General features: G+C 41.1%; 1 protein-coding gene across 1 annotated transcript in view; it reads right to left on the bottom strand.

The window, feature by feature from the left end:
- The window catches only part of LOC134343938 (phospholipid-transporting ATPase ID-like), a 146,497-nt gene that overhangs the window by 6,833 nt on the left and 118,080 nt on the right, over positions 1 to 21,584 (bottom strand). Inside the window, exons 25-27 of the mRNA XM_063042898.1 lie at positions 9,936 to 10,181; positions 8,207 to 8,345; positions 6,825 to 6,955 (exon numbers count right to left, since the gene is read on the bottom strand). Coding sequence (XP_062898968.1) covers positions 6,825 to 6,955; positions 8,207 to 8,345; positions 9,936 to 10,181 — 516 coding nt within the window. The remainder of the gene's footprint in view (positions 1 to 6,824; positions 6,956 to 8,206; positions 8,346 to 9,935; positions 10,182 to 21,584) is intronic.

Here is a 21,584-nt window from a genome sequence, read left to right as displayed (position 1 = left end):
TAAGATCTCCCCCTTCTCTTTTGGCTCCACACATAGATGAACACACTAATCTTCCAGTAGACGAATTTTGACTCTTGCTTTTGCTCTCAATATATCTGTAGATGTTAGACATGATCTACCATGCACAAAGCCATGTTGAATATTGTTAATCAGTCCCTGTCTATCCAAATACTTACATATCCAATTCCTTAGAATACCTTCCAATAACTTACCCATTACTGATGTCAGGCTCTCCCGTCTATAATTTCCTAGCTTATTCTGAGAGCCTTTCTTGAACAACGGAACATCAGCTATCCTCCAATCTTCTAGTAGCTTACCTATTGCAAAAGTTTTAAATGTCTCTGCTAGGGCCCCTACAATTTCTGCACCAGTCTCCCACGAGATCTGAGGGAACACCTTGTCAGGCTCTGGAAATTTGTCCACCCTAGTTTGTCTCAAGACAGCAAGCAAATCCTCTTTTGTAATCTGTATATGGTCCACAATCTCTACTATTTTGCCTCAATTCCACAAACTCTGTGTCTGTCTCCTGAGTAAGTACAAATGCAAAACCAGCCATTTAAGATCTCCCCCTTCTCTTTTGGCTCCACACATAGATGAACACACTAATCTTCCAGTAGACGAATTTTGACTCTTGCTTTTGCTCTCAATATATCTGTAGAAGCTCTTAGGAATTTCCTTCAGCTATCTGCTAGAGCAACCTCATGCCTCCTTTTAGCCCTCCTAAGTTTTGCATATCATATATCCCTCAAGTACCCTGCTTGTCCCTTCTGGCCTGCACCTGCTATGCACCTCCTTCTTCTTAACCAGAGCTTCAATATCTCTCCAAAACCAAGGTTCCTAAACCTGTTAGCCTTACCTTCTATTCTGGCAAGAACACACAAACTTTGTACACTCAAAATTTCACTTTGAAGGTCTCCCACTTACCAAGCACACCTTTGACAGAAATAAACTGTCCCAATCCACTCTTCCCATATCCTTTTTATACCATCAGAATTGGCCTTTCTCCAATTTAGAATTTCAATCTGAGGACCAGGCCTATCTTTCTCCATAGTTATCTTGAAGCTAATGGCATTATGATCCCCAGATAAAAAATGTTCCCCAACACAAACTTCGATCACCCGTCCTGTTTCAGTCCCTAATAGGAGATTTAGTATCTAGTTGGGACCTCTATTAAAGAAACTTTCCTGAACACATTTGACAAAGTCAATCCCATCCAGCACTTTTACAGTATGAGAGCTGCAGGCAATATGTAGAATGTTAAAATCACCTACCAATTACCAGTGTCTAAGAAGAATGTACTAAACTGCCTCAATGACTATTGTCCAACAGCACTTACACTCACTGTGATGAAGTGAGTCAAGGTTCAGTTATTATCAAAGAATGAATAAATTATACAACCTTGAGATCTGCTTGCTTTGACAGGTTGGTGATGAAACCTAACTAGAAGACCTCACTATGTCCTCTCCCCTCCCCCACCCCTTTAAAATTACTGTTTTTTTCAACTACCAGCATTCTTCAAACCCTCCCCAAAGCTCTTCCTTCAGTCCTGACGAAGGGTTCGGCTTGAAACGTCGACTAATCTTTTCAACTGATGCTGACTGACCTGCTGAGTTCCTCCAGCGCATTGTGAGTGTTCCTTTGACAACAGCATCTGCAGATTATTTTGTGCTTAAGACCTCAATATGTGCAGATCGGAAATAACATCTCCACCTCGTTGACAATCAACACTGGTACACCACACAGATGTGTGCTTAGCTCACTGTTCGACTCTCTTTACATCCTTGGTGGTGTGGCTAGGCACAGCTCAAATGCCATCTATAAATTTGCTGATGGTACAACCATTGTTGGCAGAATTTCAGATGGTGATGAAAGGGCATACAGGAGCAAGATATACCAGGTAGTTGAGTGGTGTCACAGCAACAACCTTGTACTCAATGTCTCCAAGACCAAAGAGCTGATTGAGGACTTGAGGAAGGGTAAAACGAGGGAACACAAACCAATCCTCGTAGAGGGTTCAGAAGTGGAGAGAGTGAGCAATTTCAAGTTCCTTGGTGTCAGGACCTCAGTTGGACGCAATATATTGATGCAGCTATGAAGAAGGCAAGACAGTGGCTATGTTTCATTTGGAGTTTGAGGAGATTTGGTTTGTCAACTAAAACACTCAAAAACTTCTACAAATGTACAATGGAGAGCATTCTGACTGGCTGCATCACCATCTGGTATGGGTGGGGAGGCTACTGCACAGGGTCAAAATAGGTGGCAGAAACTTGTAAAACCAGTCAGTTCCATCATGGGTACTAGCCCCCATAGTATCCAAGACATCTTCAAGGAGAGGTGCCTTAGGAAGGAGGCATCTATCATTAAGAATCCCTACTACCGAAGACATGCCCTCTTTACACTGTTGCCATTGGGAAGGAGGTGCAGGATCCTGAAGAAACGCACTCAGCCATTCATGAACAGCTTCTTCCCTTCTGCCATCCTATTTCTAAATGGACATTGAACCCATGAACACCATCTCACTACTTTCTTATTTCTGTTCTTTTTTTGCATTACTTAGCTATTTAATTGGCATATACAAGGGGTGATTCATAAGTTCATGGCCTAAGGTAGAAGGAGTCAATTTTAGAAAACCTAGCACATTTATTTTTCAACATAGTCCCCTCCTATGTTTACGCACTTAGTCCAGCGGTCGTGGAGCATACGGATCTAGGACCTCCAGAAAGTGTCCATCGCAGGGGTGATTGATAAGTTTGTGGCCTAAGGTAGAAGGAGATGAGTTATACGGCTCTCATTACATGCACATGCAGTTTAACTCTCTGAGTGATTATGCAGAAAATTTGAAGTTCATAACTCATCAGGGGTGATTGATAAGTTTGTGGCCTAAGGTAGAAGGAGATGAATTATTAACCCTCCCCCTTTTAATCCCTCCCACTAGCGTGTCTAAAACAGAATCCCAGAACAGTGAACTGTCAGTCCTGCCACTCCTGCAAGCAAGTCTCACTGATGTCTACAATGTACAATTCAATGTCACTTGCTGGTCCATTCCTGTAAGCTCATGCACCTTTCCTACAGTACCCCTCGCACTGAAGTATACAACACTCAGAACATTTGTCCCACCATGCTCAACCTTTTGATTCCTGACTTTGTCTGTAGACTTCACAGCATTATTCTCCACAGCCACTCCACTATCTGCTCTGGCACTCTGGTTTCCATCCCCCTGCAACTCTAATTTATATACCCCTGTGTAGAACTAGCAAACCTTCCCACGAAGATATCAGTCCCCCTCCAGTTTAGCTGCAAGCCATTCCACCTGTACAGGTCCCATCTTCACCTTGCTTTTTGTGCCAACTACAGTGCTATTGGTAATTCATAGGAAACAACTGAATTTATTCTCACTTGGGTGACCAGACAATTTAATAATAATTGTTCAGATATTAAAGGCTTTGTCATGTCCCATTCAAAATAATTACAGTCATAGAGAAATACAACACAAAACAGGTCCCTCACCAACTTGGCTGTGATGACCATGGTGCTGAAGAAAGCAAGGTCCATTTGATCACATTTGGCTCATGTCCCACAGATCCCCTCCTACCCCCTCTCATTTACTCATCTAAATGCATTTTGAATGTTGTTACAGTATATATTTTTTAATATTTCCTTTCTTTGAAGAAAACATGAAAAAAACTATGTGCGTTCATACTATCTATACCCTCAGGACCTAGTACACCTCTGTTATTTATGTCTCAATCCCTATGTTCCTTTGCCTTTCCGATTGGTCACCCAACCACTGCTGCCTATATCTTAATATAACCATCTCACTGAAACTCTTAATGCTCTCAGCATCCCCAAATATCATGAGTGCATCCAGCTTCAGTAATTGTTATTTATCCTGAATTTTTGTTTTATAAGTTCACTGAACTTAACATTCCTCAAGAGGACCACAACCTTTTTGTCGGGTTTGGAAGCTTGCATGCCTCGATGACCCAGAGGGGCTGTGTTGGCTGAAGCTTTATGCTTTGGCTATCGGTAGAGTCACTCATGCTGAACAGGTCAAAGGGTAGAGGCCAGACTAAGAGTGGTCCATCGGTCCTCCAGATTCAGAGGCTCTGCTCTGGTAAAACAAAACTGTTACAGAAACAGTAATGAAGAATCCTTCTACATACGAGTGCGGTGGTATTCCTGAGTCTCCACCCTGAACTTGCGTGACTGACAGTAGTGAAAACCGAGTCAAAGCTACTGACGCGACAAAGGAAGCCCTGAACACCACCATTGACAGAGGACCTCCATTGCCGTCCTAAACGCCAGTGACGTAACAGGCAGTTGGTAGGTAGGAGCAGCATTACAAGGCAAAGCCGAGTCAGGTGCTAAATGGTTAAGTACTGTGTTATCTGGGAGACAGCTGTTCCTCTATTCCCAGTGGTGCTCCCTCCCCAACATCATCAGCCAATGTTTATTCTGTTTAGCAAACCAGATGCTTGTTCTGTGACATCAGTGAGTGACATGGGATCCAAGACAGCCTGGTTAACCGAATCCGGAGTTTGTTGCTAATAGGAAGCAAAGGCTAATGACGTTGGAGCCTTTACTGTTTGCGATATGAATCATATTTCATCATTTCAGCCAGTGGTTAAAATTATGAAATATGATTCATAATTTTGCAGCTGACATTCAGTTTGTCAACATGGAAAGCGGAGGAGGATGGCAAGGTTATTTAAGGCTACAGCAGGGTACAGATCACTTGGAAAGTTTGGTGGAATGTTAGCAGATGGAAAATAACCCCTACAATTGCAAAGTGATGTTGGCTGAATAAGAGGACTTTAGCTCTGGGGATAGATTGGATAGGCCAGGCTTGTCTTTTCCTGGAATAAACAAGGCTGATAGATGTATATAAGATCATGAGAGGAATAGATTGGGTAGATATTCAAAATCTTTTTGCCATGGTAGGGCTATTGAAAACAAGAAGGCATAGGTTTAGGTAAGAGGAAGGAGTTTTAAACGGCACCTGAGAGGCATCTTTTTTAATACAGTGCATGGTTGATAACTGGAATGTGCTGCTAGAGCAGGTGGTGAATTCAGATGCAATAACTATGCCTGAGGGGCATTTGGATTATACTTAAATAGGCAAGACATAGGAGGATACGGTCCTACTGTAGCAAAGGGGATCATAGTAGATGGATTAAATAGGTATAATTTGGCAAAAACCTGTTTCTTTGCTGCACAATTCTATAACCCTATTATATGCCCTGCCTTCCCCTCTATACCATTGCTGTTGCATCCTTGCTATGGCCATTCACTTCAACTGAGTGATGTAAAGTCTGTGGGGCTCGATGTGTCAGAAATCTCTGCAACTCGTTGATCCACTCCATGATCATAGAGGGACACCGTACGCCCATGAATAATGTATAGGGAACAGAATGAAAATATTCAATCAAGCTGAACAATATTGTGCTAATGATGAGGCATCAGCTGTAGGATAAGGACAAGGCATTTGCATCAGAGGGCAGAGGTAAGTTTCCTTGTAGGAAATCTTTACAGAATCTGAACACTGAGTTCTGGTATAATTAATACTAATTTTGAATAACATTGGAAAAGAAGGCATTGTAAAGATTTGTAAAGGTCATGTATAAGTGTGTGATTTATTTTACTTGTATGTTTTTCCGTCTGCTTGGCACTTTGCAGAACAGCTCCTTATTCACTAATACTCAAATCAAACAAACTTTGAAGATTCCCAAGTCAAAGAAAGTACTTTTTAGGCAAGTATGTTTCAAGACCTTGAGCTCCAGCACCTTCCTCATCAGTGCTAGGTTAGATTTAAATGACTGACTGCACATGTCAGTTTACTCAAAGTTAACCACTCTACATAAATATTCTCTATGTTTTTTTTTGTAAATATAACACCAATGAATACCCAAAAGTCTTCTGTTTTTTTACATTAGGTTTCCTCTCAACTAATTCTCCTTTAATCATTTCTATCTAAAATTTAATTTCAAAAAATGAGTCTGGCACTCAGACCACATGATGTTATGAGCATTATCTAAGTTTTTCTAGACACAGTATTTTTCCAAATGTTTTAACTTCATGTATGTAAAGAACATGAATTATTTAAAATTATTTAACAGTCTTTTAATGGATGTAACACCTGAGCCTCAGATGGAACTGCCATGTTCTCTGTGTTTCCAAATCTAGCTGTAGAAATTGGATACATGTTCCTTAACACTTTGCTTCTCATAACTTTGAAAATTAAATGTATGATATTGAGAGGTCTCAATAAATATTTAAATATCAAATTTCAGGTCCAGCCTCAGAAGCACATTTTTTTTTGTTCTGTGATCATAACCATTGTTCTATTAACTCTAAAAATAAGTTCTGTGTACTTGCAAAAAAAAGTGTTGTATTTTGCAGCATATTATTAAATAGTAACTCTATTACAGTTCACTATTGTTGATGATTTCATATAGTACAAGTAATAAATTTATAAAATATAAAAAATATATTTTGCATCAGATACATTTATTCTAATAACATAGAGAGGGGTGGCACAGTAGTGTAATGATTAGTACAATGCTTTACAGTACAGGTGATGCAGGTTCAATTCCTGCCGCTGCCTGTAAGGAGTTTGTACTTTTTCCCCGTAACTGCGTGGGTTTCCTCCGGGTGCTCCGGGTTCCTCCCACAGTTCGAAGATGTAGGTCTTTGTAAATTGTCCAGTAATTAGGCTAGGATTAACTTGGGGGATTGCTGAGCTGCATGGCTCAGAGGGCTGGAAGGGCCTGCTTCAGGCTGTATCTCAACAAGTAAATAAATAAATAAATCCTTTGCGAACTTACTTTATTGCTGAAAGTGGGTTTCAGTTCAGTGAAGAGGTATCGCACAAGAAGAACTGGCAAGATGCACATTATTGCTGTTAAGAAAACAGTCAACCAGACTAGAGGTTCATTCAAGGTATTCCTTGCAGTTCCTAGACAAAACAAAAATGCTGTGTTATATCTGAAAAAGTGTAATAAAGAATTTTTTGTCTATTAATATTAATAACTTCAGTGAAAATTAATAAATGGGAGCATGTGCTTTTGTTTTGCTGACATTGATACCATGTCACTAGGCTCTCTATCACCTTCCTGTTTTTGAGATTTGACAGCAGTATGTTTGAGTGGAGTTGGAGCACAGTCTGGCCATGAAAGTACAGTAAGTAGAGGGCTGAGTTTGAGAATTATCATGGCAGAGGTGTTGCTGCAGTATATACTTTGTTGCATTTCTGCAGTTTTTCTATTTAATTTTAATCCTTTCAAGCTTTCAGGAAAAGAGGTCACTTTCCTTCTATCATTGACTCGTTGTCACCAGTGTTCCTTATATAATGAGGACTAGTGTTATTGCTCCCTAAAATTGGAGTGTGTCTCTGGAATATCCATCTGCCCTCCATTCATGATATCTGAGCCACACAGGTGTTAACGAAAGATAAAGGAGGTCTTAATTGGTCCTTAAGTCATTTGTAAGACCACTGAAACTGTGCTTCAGATGTCCCAATAACCCTGGGGTCTCCTCCAATGTGTTGTGGAGGTTGGATCACTGCAGGTATTTGAAGAGGAAGTAAATACATTTTTTAAAGATCAGGGAGTTCAGGGCTATAGGGAATTAGTACAGAAGAGGAAATGAGGCCTGTGCTATCCTCATTTAAATGGCAGACGCTAGGGGCTAAATGCCTGCACCTATTCGCTGATGTATTTACATCCTTGAATATCCTATAGGTATTGCTACATACAGGCACTAACTCAAACTCACACTGCATAGATAAGTATCTTAAAACAAGCATTTCCCCCATCTATTTGCCAGAGACAACTAACAATGCAGATTTTCAAAATGAATCATCCAAATCCTCATTACTGTCACTCACTTTCATCTTACTTCATTTTCACCGTTGTGGTTCAGAAAACCCAGAGAAAAAATAACATCTTAGGTTTTCAACTCAAATAAATAAGAATGGAGCCCCTAAAGTAAAGAAGGATTAGAGAAACATATTGTGAATTTTGGCGACTAACCTACTGACCCTTGACAAACCCACCCTCCACTCACTAAATCTTAATGCATCAGTCAAATAAAGTGATTTTATTTTGTTTAAAGATATCTCCAGCATTAAATATCAGTAAAGTATTTTAATAGGAAATCCACTAATTACTTAAATACTCTATTAAAATCACCGTAGTAAAATACGTACCTATAAATGAAAATGAATTTGGGAACATCAGATACATGCCATTGCTGTACATTGTAAATGTTACTGCAAAATAGATTGCTAGACTGCCCCAGATAAAAAAGTGATTGATTGCTGTCCAGTAAATTGTGTCCAGTGCAACCTGTTAACAAGCAGCAAGAAATGTAACATGAGTTATTCATCATTGAACAAACTTTTGTGAATCTAGCCTTTGAAGGATTGTTCTTTTCTTTTACAATAGTAAATTTAAAGCACTTTACATTAAGATTTCAATTACATATTACCTGATGTCATTCAATTTTATAACAATAATGAAAACAAGGTACTCGTCATTAATTAAAATGGATGTGTGTTAGTCCCAGAAAACCCAGAATTAAAAAAAACACATCCTAGTTTTCAACTCAAATAATAAAAATGGAGACTTCCCAAAATACAAGAAGTGTTAGAGAAACGTTTTGTGAATTTGACGACTATAGCCCTGACTCTTGACAACCCAACCTCCAGTCACCAAATCTTAATAGCTGATATCCTCTAATTGGCACAGAGTAGGTGTACAGATAGGAGGGAAGTACAGTCAAACTTAGAAAAATTTAGTCAGTTTCATAGGCAGAGCAGACACAGTATGAACGCATGAAGGATAAATTGTTACAATCACAGAAACATGGTTGAAAGAGGTAAGGCAGCCTCAGGCATGATAACCTGGAGGTAAATGAGGAAGAAACATTGCAATATTGAATAAGACTTTCAATGCAGTTACAGGGAGATTCGTTTAGTAGATTGTATAATGAGATCACATAGGTAGAGCTTAGCAATTAAAAATGGGCAATCAGTTTTCAGGGCTTTTCAACAATCATCAGGACATAAAGGAGCAGATCTGTGGGGAATTCACAGAGATTTGATTGGACAAATGGTCTAAATTTACTCCAATATCTTATGGATTTCAACTTCCCTCGTATTAACTGGGATTTCGTCAGTATGACAAGTTCAGAGGGGACTGATTATTTAAAGCGCATCCTGGAGAGCTTCATGTGCCAGTATGCAGACAGTCTGAGAAAAGTGCAGTACTGGACCTAATCTCTGGGACTGAAGCCAGGAAGTAGAGAAAGTTCCTATGGGTGTGTGTTTTGTGGATAGTGGCCATAACTCTGAAAGCTTTAATGAAAGAAGGAAAGGGGTAAGAGTGATCTGAATATCTGGATCTGCCAATCTTTGCATACTACCCTAACCAAAGAGTGTAGAAAGAACAAGTAGCACCAATTTTGTCAACGGTTAATTAAGGCACGGTTGAACATTTGTTTGATACTTTCATCACGACATTTAATTTCAGGAATTGTTAGAAGTGGAAGATATCAAATTTGGTTCTCGTATATATTCGATCCTAATTTTTTTTCACTGGTCTGAAATGCCTTATTAAGTACAATGTATGAATAACCTCAACCTCAGAATTAATAACCTCATAAATTAACCATTGTCATACTGAACACAGTGCGGGGGGGTGTATATTAATTTCTCTGGGCAAACATGATACATTTCAAAAAGGTTCTTAATCTATATGGTTTCATGCAGTGTCAGCACTGAGCAAAAAATTGACAGAACCACAATATATGAACAACTCAGCAATTTTCAGTCTCTCGCTTGTGGCCAACACTGTAATTAAGACTTAATGAAGCACATCTTTGAAATGATATCCTGCATATATAAGATTGAACAGAATGTAAATAAATATTGTCACCTGTAGAGTCACAGTCACTAGCAAGCACGTCTGAGCAATTAAAGCAAATGACTGATAGTCTGAAATGGTCTTTCCATCATCTCTCACTGCTTCAGCAAGGGCTCCATAAGGAATAAAGAAAAGTACAAGGGAACTGTAAATTCCATGGATAAGGCATTTCACAAATTCTAATTTGTTGAAATAAAGATCAAGCTGTCCAGGTTCATAAAGTTGGGGATATGCCATACTCCAGCGGTCATTGAAATCCTGCAAAGACAGAATTAATCACATAGTTATACATGTATATTTATATAAATAATATATACTGTACATACACACACATAAACAACTATCTGTCAAAATACTATTGAGATAAGATGGCATCACATTTGCCAAGAAGAGTACTACCATCTTTGATTAACTAGCAAATTATGTGTAAGAGTAGGTAAAGTATGGCTGAAGGTTGTGAAAGATTTATTTACTTGTCCACACCTTCCATGGTAGCATAGTGGTTTGTGCAATGCTATTACAGCTCGGGGGGGGGGGCGCATTCTGGAGTTCAGAGTTCAATTCTAGTGCCATTCTGTAAGGAGTCTCCGCGCATCCCCCCGTGGACTGCATGGGTTTTCAACCTGGCCCTCCAGTTTTCCTCCCACAGTCCAAAGATGGATTGGGTAGGTGTATAAATTGTCCCATGATTAGGTTAGGGTTAATTGAGTTTGCTGGGAGTTGCTGGGGTAGTGTGGCCTGAAAGTCCGATTGACATACTCTACACTGTATTGCTAAATAAGTAACAGTCAAAGTTCACCAAACATCAATGTCTGGTAAAACCTCTGATTTAGTAGGGAAACAAAATGAATATGTAACAGTGACAAAGAGGAGATTGACAATAACTCTCAGAAGTAATCCCTCAGTGTAATCATTTCAAAGGATCTGTCCTGGTTCCAGCACATAAGTGCAATTACAAGGAAGGCACTGCATCACCTCTACATCCTTAGAAGTTTGCAAAGGTTCCGTATGACATCTAAAACCTTGACAGACTTCTGTAGATATGTCCTTGAATGAAAAATCCCACAGAAAGTAATAGATACTACTTTCAAGAGCAGTCCATCGAGAGTGAAGCTCTCACCACTATTGAGCACATCTGCACGGAGCTCTGTCACAGTAAAGCAGCGTCCATCATCAGGGACGCCTACCACCCAGGCCATGCTCTCTTCTCGCTGCTGCCATCAGGAAGAAGGTACAGAAGCCTCAAGATGCACACTAATCAGGAAAACTTATTACTCCTCACCCCATCAGGTTCTTGAAACCAGTGGGAATAACTTCACTCAACTTCACTTGCTCCATCACTGAACTGTTCGCACAACCTATGGACTTGATTTCAATGACTTTTCATCTCATGTTCTCAATATTCATTGCATATTTATTTTTTTGCTGTTTCTTTTTATATTTCAACAGTTTCTTGTTTGTAGTTTTACACATTGGTTGTTGCCCATCCTGTTGTGTGCAGTCTTTCATTGATTCTTTCTTCTTTCCAATGAAAACAACCATGGATTAACATCATGAGAAAACTCAAGGACTTCAAAGTAGGCAACAATTCCTTAGTGGTTGGCGGCAAGCTTGGCACCCGGGTTGTGTGCAGAGCAGAGTTGGCAGTGGGGTGAAGGGGTGAACGATGACCCCTGGTAATCAATGAGAACTCGCTTGGCAAAAAAAAATGTGAAAAATACAAGTGAGCAAAATAAGAGGAAAAGAAAGGATGATGATATATTTGCTGTAACCAGAAAGCAGAGGGATGCTCACATAATGCAGCATAAGCAAAAATGAAATGCTGGGAAGGCTGCCAGAGCTGAAGCAGGAACTTCAAACTAACCTGTACCTGCGAAACCCTGCCCAACTTTCATGGATGGGTGCATCTAACAAGCAATGTGGCTCTGTCTTCAAATTTTGAACATAGTTACAATATTGGGTTCTGGTACTTCAGAAAATTGCATTATTGTATCTTCACTATGAGGTTATGCCATGTTTAATGCCGAAGGAAAGTGTATTGCCTACATGTTTGTCACTTGATGCAGTATTGGACCCCAAGCTGTAGTGGCACCACGGTAGTGTAGTGGTTAGCGCAACGCTATAACAGCTCGAGGCGTTCTGGAGTTCAGTTCCGGTGCCATTCTACAAGAGGTCTCCATACATCCTCCCCGTGGAATGCGTGGGCTTTCCCTGATTTCCTCCCACAGTCCAAAGACGTGCTGAGTAGGTTAATTGTTTTGGGATTAGATTAGGGTCAATGGGGATTGTGGGGCTGTGGGGTCGCTGGGGCGGTATCGCTCGAGGGGCTGGAAGAGCTTACTCTGTGCTGTATCACTAAATAAATTTTTAAAAATTCAATGGCATAATTTGCTCAGGATAGATCCAGTACAAGCAGAAAAGGAGCTTGCAATTGGATTTATGTGACCATATATTAATAAAGACAGCATTTAAGCTGAGAGAAAAATAACACAAGCCATGTCACACAATGGTTTAGGAAGAGGTGTGCAGTTGAGAGACACAAACAAATCTTCTGCAGCATGTGTAAAGAGTGAGAAGCTGGCATTGTTTATTGTGCAGTTAAATCAAGCAACAACTAAGGCACTGCTAGATTAGAAAGGAGAGATTCTTTTGGTGGGAAGTTATGGCTACAATGGCAGAGATAGCCCCAAACATCACTATTGCGAAGTTAGATCCCGTTAACAGAACTACTAATTGTTCGTAAGGGACACAGAAGAATGTCAAGAAACTTAGCTCAACAACAGCTTCCAAGTAAAAACTCTTCCAAAAAAGAGTAGGGATTAACGGGTCCCTTTCAGAATGGCAAGCAGTGACCAGTGGGGTACCACAAGGCTCGATGCTGGGACCGCAGCTATTTACAATATATATTAATGATTTAGATGAAGGAATCAAAAGTAACATTAGCAAATTTGCAGATGACACAAAGCTGGGTGGAAGTGTGAAATGTGCGGAGGATGTTATGAGAATGCAGGACGACTTGGACAGGTTGGGTGAGTGGGCAGATGCATGGCAGATGCAGTTTAATGTGGATAAATGTAAGGTTATCCACTTTGGTGGCAAGAACAGGAAGGCAGATTACTATCTGAATGGTGTCAAGTTAGGAAAAGGGGAAGTACAATGAGATCTGGGTGTCCTTGCTCATCGGTCACTGAAAGTAAGCATGCAGGTACAGCAGGCAGTGAAGAAAGCTAATGGCATGTTGGCCTTCATAACAAGGGGAGTTAAGTATAGGAGCAAAGAGGTCCTTCTGTAGTTGTACAGGGCCCTGGTGAGACCATACCTGGAGTATTGTGTACAGTTTTGGTCTCCAAATTTGAGGAAGGATATTCTTGCTATTGAGGTAGTGCAGTGTAGGTTCACGAGGTTAATTCCGGGGATGGCGGGAGTGTCATATGTTGAAAGATTTGAGCGACTGGGCTTGTATACACTGGAACTTAGAAGGATGAGAGGGGATCTGATTGAAACATATAAGATTATTAAGGGATTGGACATGCTAGAGGCAGGAAACATGTTCCCAATGTTGGGGGAGTCCAGAACCAGAGGCCACAGTTTGAGAATAAGGGTTAGGCCATTTAAGACGGAGTTGAGGAAAAACTTTTTCACCCAGCGAGTTGTAGATCTGTGGAATGATCTGCCTCTGAAAGCAGTGGAGGCCAATTCTCTAGATGCTTTCAAGAAAGAGCTAGATAGAGTTCTTAATGATAGCGGAGTCAAGGGATATGGGGAGAAGGCAGGAACGGGGTACTGATTGTGGATGATCGGCCATGATCACAGTGAATGGCGGTGCTGGCTCGAAGGGCCGAATGGCCTACTCCTGCACCCATTGTCTATTGTCTAAATAGTAGTTTGCATCAGTCTGGAATGTGTGCAGGATATTATGCTGAGCAATTCACATAGGACATTGGCCCAGGATATGTCAGAGTTTGCCATAAATGCCATGATGTAAAGTATTGAATTTCAGCTAAATGACTTTCTTTCGAGGCAACAACATTCTTTTCTTGCCAGAATGAAATGGCACATTGCCCCTGCTTCTTAATCAAAGGCATCTCTGACAACTGGAACCATGTGCAAGAAAGCTGTACAACTTAATTTTTAAGATGAAGATGATAACAGAATTTTGGAATTATTTAGAGTTAAAGCCCCAAAGAATAACTTTAACCAAGGGCTTTTGGGAACTGAAGGTCAATAGAGAATCTCTAAGAGTGCAGATAGATGCAGTAATTCATTGTCCAGTCATTGAGTGAGATTGCCACAATCAACATTTCAGATGCACACCCTTTGAAGGTAGCATGTCTTAATCTACATCCATGGATAAAATCATGAGGGGACTTGAGAACCCAGTCAAGTATTGGAAGAAAATGATTCAATTCTCTTCAGCTATCCCAACCTCGGAGACCAACTCAAGAATTAGCTGAAAATTCTAAAAAAAAACAGTGAAGCAAATATAGAACATAGTACAATGTGAGCTAAAGTTGTAACCTACTCCAAGGTGAATCTCAAGGGACATCTCAATTCAACACAACAGCTGAATATTCTGTCAGAAAACAATGCAGGTTTGTTATTCAGGATCCTATCCAAGACCTACATCAGAATCCAACCTGAAATTCAACCCACTTACTTGAGACTATATTCAATTTAATGCTCAAACACAGGTTGAAAGAACTGCCAGTTAATTTTAAAGAATAGTCTGTTAGTGACACCTGTCTGTAATTATTGAATTATCCTGAAAGTAGACCATTGAGTCATTCAGAGAGGCATTTAAAAAATTAGGATGAACCTAGCAGACAATGCAGAATGAAATCCAATCACAAACAAGAGAAAATCTGCAGATGCTGGAAATCCAAGCAATGCACACAAAATGCTGGAGTAGGCCAGGCAGCATCTATGGAAAATAGTATAGTCGATGTTTCGGGCCGAGACCCTTCAGCAGGATCTTGACCTGAGAGTTCTGCTAGTATTTTGGACGTGTTGTACACAAAATGAAGGGTCGCTTTTTTCCCAACAACACAGAGAATCAGTTAGTGTGATTTTTTAAAAAACTAAAACTACTTTTCATATGGTTGTACACAAATGAATACGGTCACAGGATGAAAGCAATTCATAATGATATACAAACATAATGTCTTGTATAGGTATACAAAACTACCTTTTCAAGTTGAGTCAGCTCGCAAGGTTTTTTGGGCCAATGGGGTTACAGAGGGCTGACAGCTGTCTATGTAATAAAATTGATGTTTTAAATGTAACAGCCACAGAGCAAGAAAATGTTGATTCTGGAACAAGTCATGCAAAAAATTTACCGCATGTACTTCTCATTCAAAGCAAAGACACAGCTTTCAACTATGTGGAATCAAGTACATCATGTGACTGGACAAGTGACTGTTGCCCTCATGTTGAGTTACAGATCTCTGTGAATCAGAAGTATTTAGTATGAAGCTAAATTGGTGAACTGTTTCTTCATCCAGAAGAACTTTGGTCCCTGGAAGGTTGGAAGTGATGAGGTGAAAGGACTGGTGTTGCATCTCTATGACTTGTACAACGAAGCCCCTTGGCAGCCCTAGCCTTGCCCTATTTCAGATATTTCCTTCATAGTATCCATTCCTCTCCTACCTACTCTGTAACATGAAACTAACTTATTTTCCCTCTTTCTTTATTCTGATGATGGGTCTTCTAGCTGAAACATTAACTCTTTTCTTCCCTCTGATATTGTCTAACCTGCTGAGTTTTTTCCAGTATTTTCTGTTTCCATTTATGATCTCCTGCATTTCCAGTTTCTTTTTTCACTTTTGGTTAGATGTCAAAAGGAATGGGAAACAACATGATTACTCAGAAAACCAGAGATGAACTCCGAGTTATATTGGCCACTCATGGTGAACTCGCTGCTATCCCCTTAGCCAATTGTACTACCTTAAATGTAATAGGATTGGCATGCGCTCATCTTACCATATTATTCAGTGGCAAATGAAGCAGCGACTGTGGCAGTGGAAGTACTTAAGAAGAGAAACATTTAAAAACCCACAAAATGATAACTCAATGGCATTGTGCTGAATTGCGAACTGGAAAACATTTAACTCAAAATCTGAGTAACTCTACATTTGCACGGACTGGGCATTTGGTGCACAGATGAAAGAATACAATTCAGGCAAATACAGTACATATTACCGTTGCCCCAGAATTGAGACAACCAGGTGTACCAGGCGACAAATCCAGGGCAAGCATTAAAAAGGGCCACTTTTCAACATAATTGTATAAGGGCTAAGAGAGTTGTAAAAGAGCGCCTGAAGGCTTTATGTGTCAATGCAAGGAGCATTCACAATAAGGTGGATGAATTGAAAGTGCAGATTGTTATTAATGATTATGATATAGTTGGGATCACAGAGACATGGCTCCAGGGTGACCAGGGATGGGAGCTCAACGTTCAGGGATATTCAATATTCAGGAGGGATAGACATGAAGGAAGGGGAGGTGGGGTGGCGTTACTGGTTAAAGAAGAGATTAACGCAATAGAAAGGAAAGACATAAGCCGGGAAGATGTGGAATCGATATGGGTAGAGCTGCGTAACACTAAGGGGCAGAAGACGCTGGTGGGAGTTGTGTACAGGCCACCTAACAGTAGTAGTGAGGTCGGAGATGGTATTAAACAGGAAATTAGAAATGTGTGCAATAAAGGAACAGCAGTTATAATGGGTGACTTCAATCTACATGTAGACTGGGTGAACCAAATTGGTAAAGGTGCTGAGGAAGAGGATTTCTTGGAATGTATGCGGGATGGTTTTTTGAACCAACATGTCGAGGAACCAACTAGAAAGCAGGCTATTCTGGACTGGGTTTTGAGCAATGAGGAAGAGTTAATTAGCAATCTTGTCGTGAGAGGCCCCTTGGGTAAGAGTGACCATAATATGGTGGAATTCTTCATTAAGATGGAGAGTGACATAGTTAATTCAGAAACAAAGGTTCTGAACTTAAAGAGGGGTAACTTTGAAGGTATGAGACGTGAATTAGCTAAGATAGACTGGCAAATGACACTTAAAGGATTGACGGTGGATATGCAATGGCAAGCATTTAAAGGTTGCATGGATGAACTACAACAATTGTTCATCCCAGTTTGGCAAAAGAATAAATCAAGGAAGGTAGTGCACCCGTGGCTGACAAGAGAAATTAGGGATAGTATCAATTCCAAAGAAGAAGCATGCAAATTAGCCAGAGAAAGTGGCTCACCTGAGGACTGGGAGAAATTCAGAGTTCAGCAGAGGAGGACAAAGGGCTTAATTAGGAAGGGGAAAAAACATTATGAGAGAAAACTGGCAGGGAACATAAAAACGGACTGTAAAAGCTTTTATAGATATGTAAAAAGGAAAAGACCGGTAAAGACAAATGTAGGTCCCCTGCAGACAGAAACAGGTGAATTGATTATGGGGAGCAAGGACATGGCAGACCAATTGAATAATTACTTTGGTTCTGTCTTCACTAAGGAGGACATAAATAATCTTCCAGAAATAGTAAGGGACAGAGGGTCCAGTGAGATGGAGGAACTGAGTGAAATACAAGTTAGTAGGGAAGTGGTGTTAGGTAAATTGAAGGGATTGAAGGTAGATAAATCCCCAGGGCCAGATGGTCTGCATCCTAGAGTGCTTAAGGAAGTAGCCCAAGAAATAGTGGATGCATTAGTGATAATTTTTCAAAACCCATTAGATTCTGGACTAGTTCCTGAGGATTGGAGGGTGGCTAATGTAACCCCACTTTTTAAAAAAGGAGGGAGAGAGAAACTGGGGAATTATAGACCGGTTAGCCTAACGTCGGTGGTGGGGAAACTGCTGGAGTCAGTTATCAAGGATGTGATAACAGCACATTTGGAAAGCGGTGAAATGATCGGACAAAGTCAGCATGGATTTGTGAAAGGAAAATCATATCTGACGAATCTCATAGAATTTTTTGAGGATGTAACTAGTAGAGTGGATAGGGGAGAACCAGTGGATGTGGTATATTTGGATTTTCAAAAGGCTTTTGACAAGGTCCCACACAGGAGATTAGTGTGCAAACTTAAAGCACACGGTATTGGGGGTAAGGTATTGGTGTGGGTGGAGAATTGGTTAGCAGACAGGAAGCAAAGAGTGGGAATAAACGGGACCTCTTCAGAATGGCAGGTGGTGACTAGTGGGGTACCGAAAGGCTCAGTGCTGGGACCCCAGTGGTTTACAATATATATTAATGACTTGGATGAGGGAATTAAATGCAGCATCTCCAAGTTTGCGGATGACACGAAGCTGGGTGGCAGTGTTAGCAGTGAGGAGGATGCTAAGAGGATGCAGGGTGACTTGGATAGGTTGGGTGAGTGGGCAAATTCATGGCAGATGCAATTTAATGTGGATAAATGTGAAGTTATCCACTTTGGTGGCAAAAATAGGAAAACAGATTATTATCTGAATGGTGGCCAATTAGGAAAAGGGGAGGTGCAACAAGACCTGGGTGTCATTATACACCAGTCATTGAAAGTGGGCATGCAGGTACAGCAGGCGGTGAAAAAGGTGAATGGTATGCTGGCATTTATAGCGAGAGGATTCGAGTACAGGAGCAGGGAGGTACTACTGCAGTTGTACAAGGCCTTGGTGAGACCACACCTGGAGTATTGTGTGCAGTTTTGGTCCCCTAATCTGAGGAAAGACATCTTTGCCATAGAGGGAGTACAAAGAAGGTTCACCAGATTGATTCCTGGGATGGCAGGACTTTCATATGAAGAAAGACTAGATGAACTGGGCTTGTACTCGTTGGAATTTAGAAGATTGAGGGGGGATCTGATTGAAACGTATAAGATCCTAAAGGGATTGGACAGGCTAGATGCAGGAAGATTGTTCCCGATGTTGGGGAAGTCCAGAACGAGGGGTCACAGTTTGAGGATAGAGGGGAAGCGTTTTAGGACCGAGATTATGAGAAACTTCTTCACACAGAGAGTGGTGAATCTGTGGAATTCTCTGCCACAGGAAACAGTTGAGGCCAGTTCATTGGCTATATTTAAGAGGGAGTTAGATATGGCCCTTGTGGCTACGGGGGTCAGGGGGTATGGAGGGAAGGCTGGGGCGGGGTTCTGAGTTGGATGATCAGCCATGATCATAATAAATGGCGGTGCAGGCTCGAAGGGCCGAGTGGCCTACTCCTGCACCTATTTTCTATGTTTCTATGTTTCTACTTCAAGAGAGGGTCACGGTAGAGGACCCACGAAAGGGGGAGCAAAGGTGATGATAGGAGTGTTTTAGACAGACTCATGAACAGGCAGCAAATTTAGTAATCTAGACCACATGCAGGTTTAAATTGGCAGCATGGTTAACACAGACATCATGAGCCAGGGTGCCTCTTTCTGTGCTGCATTGTCCTTATGTTCTAATTTGAAAACCTAGACATTGTGAGGCTGAAGTCATTGCAGTACTCAGACGCATCTTGAGCCACAGTTCTGATGTTGAAAAGTTATTTGAAATGTTAGAAATAGTGGCAATTGAAGCTATATTGTGAAATTCAAAGAAGTTGAATGGAAGTATATGAAAACAGCTCCAGAAGAACAAGTGCGAGAATCTGACACAATTTTACAGAACTCAAAGTGAACGATAAGCAGGGGCTTATGCAACAACAGAATTATAAAACATACTTTTTAGATGTGTCATTCATAATTGAAGGTTCCAAGAAATTAAAGCATCATTTGCTTCAAGAAATCTTGAGATTAGTTGGAAAAGACATAATCTTTTAATCAAAGACATAATCGAATACAAAAAGTGTATTTGCAATTTGCAAACTAAACTTCCAAATGTATTGTAAATAACTGGCATATGCTTTAAAGTTTTTCTTTAAAATAGATATATGCTTATGTCTCCTTAAGGATTCCAGTGGGATAGCATGACATTACTGCTAATATATATTCCATCAGCAAGCAGATCAGGTGAAGAATAAGTAAAACACATCACCTTATGGTGTGACACACATCAAAGTTGCTGGTGAACGCAGCAGGACAGGTAGCATCTCTAGGGAGAGGTACAGTTGACGTTTCAGGCCAAGACTAGTCCTGACGAAGAGTCTCGGCCTGAAACGTCGACTGCACCTCTTCCCAGAGATGCTGCCTGGCCTGCTGCGTTCACCAGCAACTTTGATGTGTGTTGCTTGAATTTCCAGCATCTGCAGAATTCCTGTTGTTTGCACCTTATGGTGCGAGAATGTTTTAGCTGTATATGGTCTGTGCGAATCACTACAGCATCCAGAAACCTTGAGATCTCCATCTCGGAGGCCAATGTCAGAACATCCTTCAAGAGGATGAACCCACACAAGGTGTCGGGCTCTGAGGGTGTACCTGGCAGGATACTGAAAACCTGTGCCAACAAATTGGCTGGAGTATTCAAGGCCATCTTCAAGCTCTAACTGCTGCAGTCTGAGGTTCCCAACTGCTTCAAAAAGGCAAGCTGCCTCAGTGATTAACAACTGGTCGTGCTCGTATCTATTGTAGTAAAGTGCTTTGAGAGGTTGGTCATGTCTAGAATTAACACCTGCCTGAGCAAGGAACTGGACTTGCCTGCTACAGCAACACGTCTACAACAGATATGATCTCACTGGCTCTACACTCAGCTTTGGAGCACCTAGAGAACAGTAAAACACATGTCAGGTTGCTGTTTGCTGATTATAGCTCAGCATTCAATAGCAAGATTCCCTCATTACTAATCACCAAGCTTCCAAACCTGGGCACCTGGACCTCCCTCTGTAACTGCCTTCTCAACTTCTTCATGAGGAAACCGCAGTCAGTGGAGGACGTAACTGTTGTTGGCAGCATCTCAAATGGTGACGAGGTGGCGTACAGGAGTAAGGTAGGTTGGCTGTCATTGGTGTCGCAACAACAACCACACACTCAATATCAGCAAGACCAAGGAATCGATTGTGGACTTCAGGAAGGGGGAGCTGGTAGAACACACATTGAGGGGTCAGCAGTGGAAAGGGTGTGCAACTTTAAGTTCCTCAGAATCAACATCTCTAAGGATCTGTCTGAGTCCAACACATTGATGCAATCATGAAGAAAGCAATCCAATGGTTCCACTTCATTAGAAGTTTGAGGAGATTTCGTATGTCACCAAAGACTCTTGCAAGTTTCTACGGATGTATGGTGGAGAGCATGGTTGCATCACAGGCTGGTACAGAGGGTCCAATGTACAGGTGTGCAAGAGGCTGCAGAGGTTCTCAGCCAGCCCCATCATGGGCACAACATTCCTTACCATTGAGGACATCTGCAAGAGGCAGTATCTCAAAAAGGTGGTATCCAACGCTAAGGACCCTCACCATCTGGGACATGTCTCTTCTCTTTACTGCCATCAGGAAGTGGGTACGGGAGTATGAATGTTTGTGGATGGGTTGCTATTTCCTATGTGGCATTGAACTTCCTGAGTGTTATTGAAGGTGCACTCATCCAGGCAGGTGAGAGTAGTCTAGCGCACTCCAAACTCAAGGCTTTGGGAAGTTATGAGGTGACTTACTCACAGAAGGCTTCCAACCCTCCGAACTGTTCTCATTTCAACAATGTGTATATGTCCACTCCAGTTCAATTTCTGCTCAGTGGTAACCCTCAGGATATGGATAGAGGGGATTTCAGTGATGGTAATG

Source organism: Mobula hypostoma, chromosome 3 (assembly GCF_963921235.1).
Source record: "Mobula hypostoma chromosome 3, sMobHyp1.1, whole genome shotgun sequence".
Classification (NCBI taxonomy): Eukaryota; Metazoa; Chordata; class Chondrichthyes; order Myliobatiformes; family Myliobatidae; genus Mobula; species Mobula hypostoma.
Note: the sequence above shows the minus strand (reverse complement) of the source record. Positions and strands in the feature narration are given on the sequence as shown.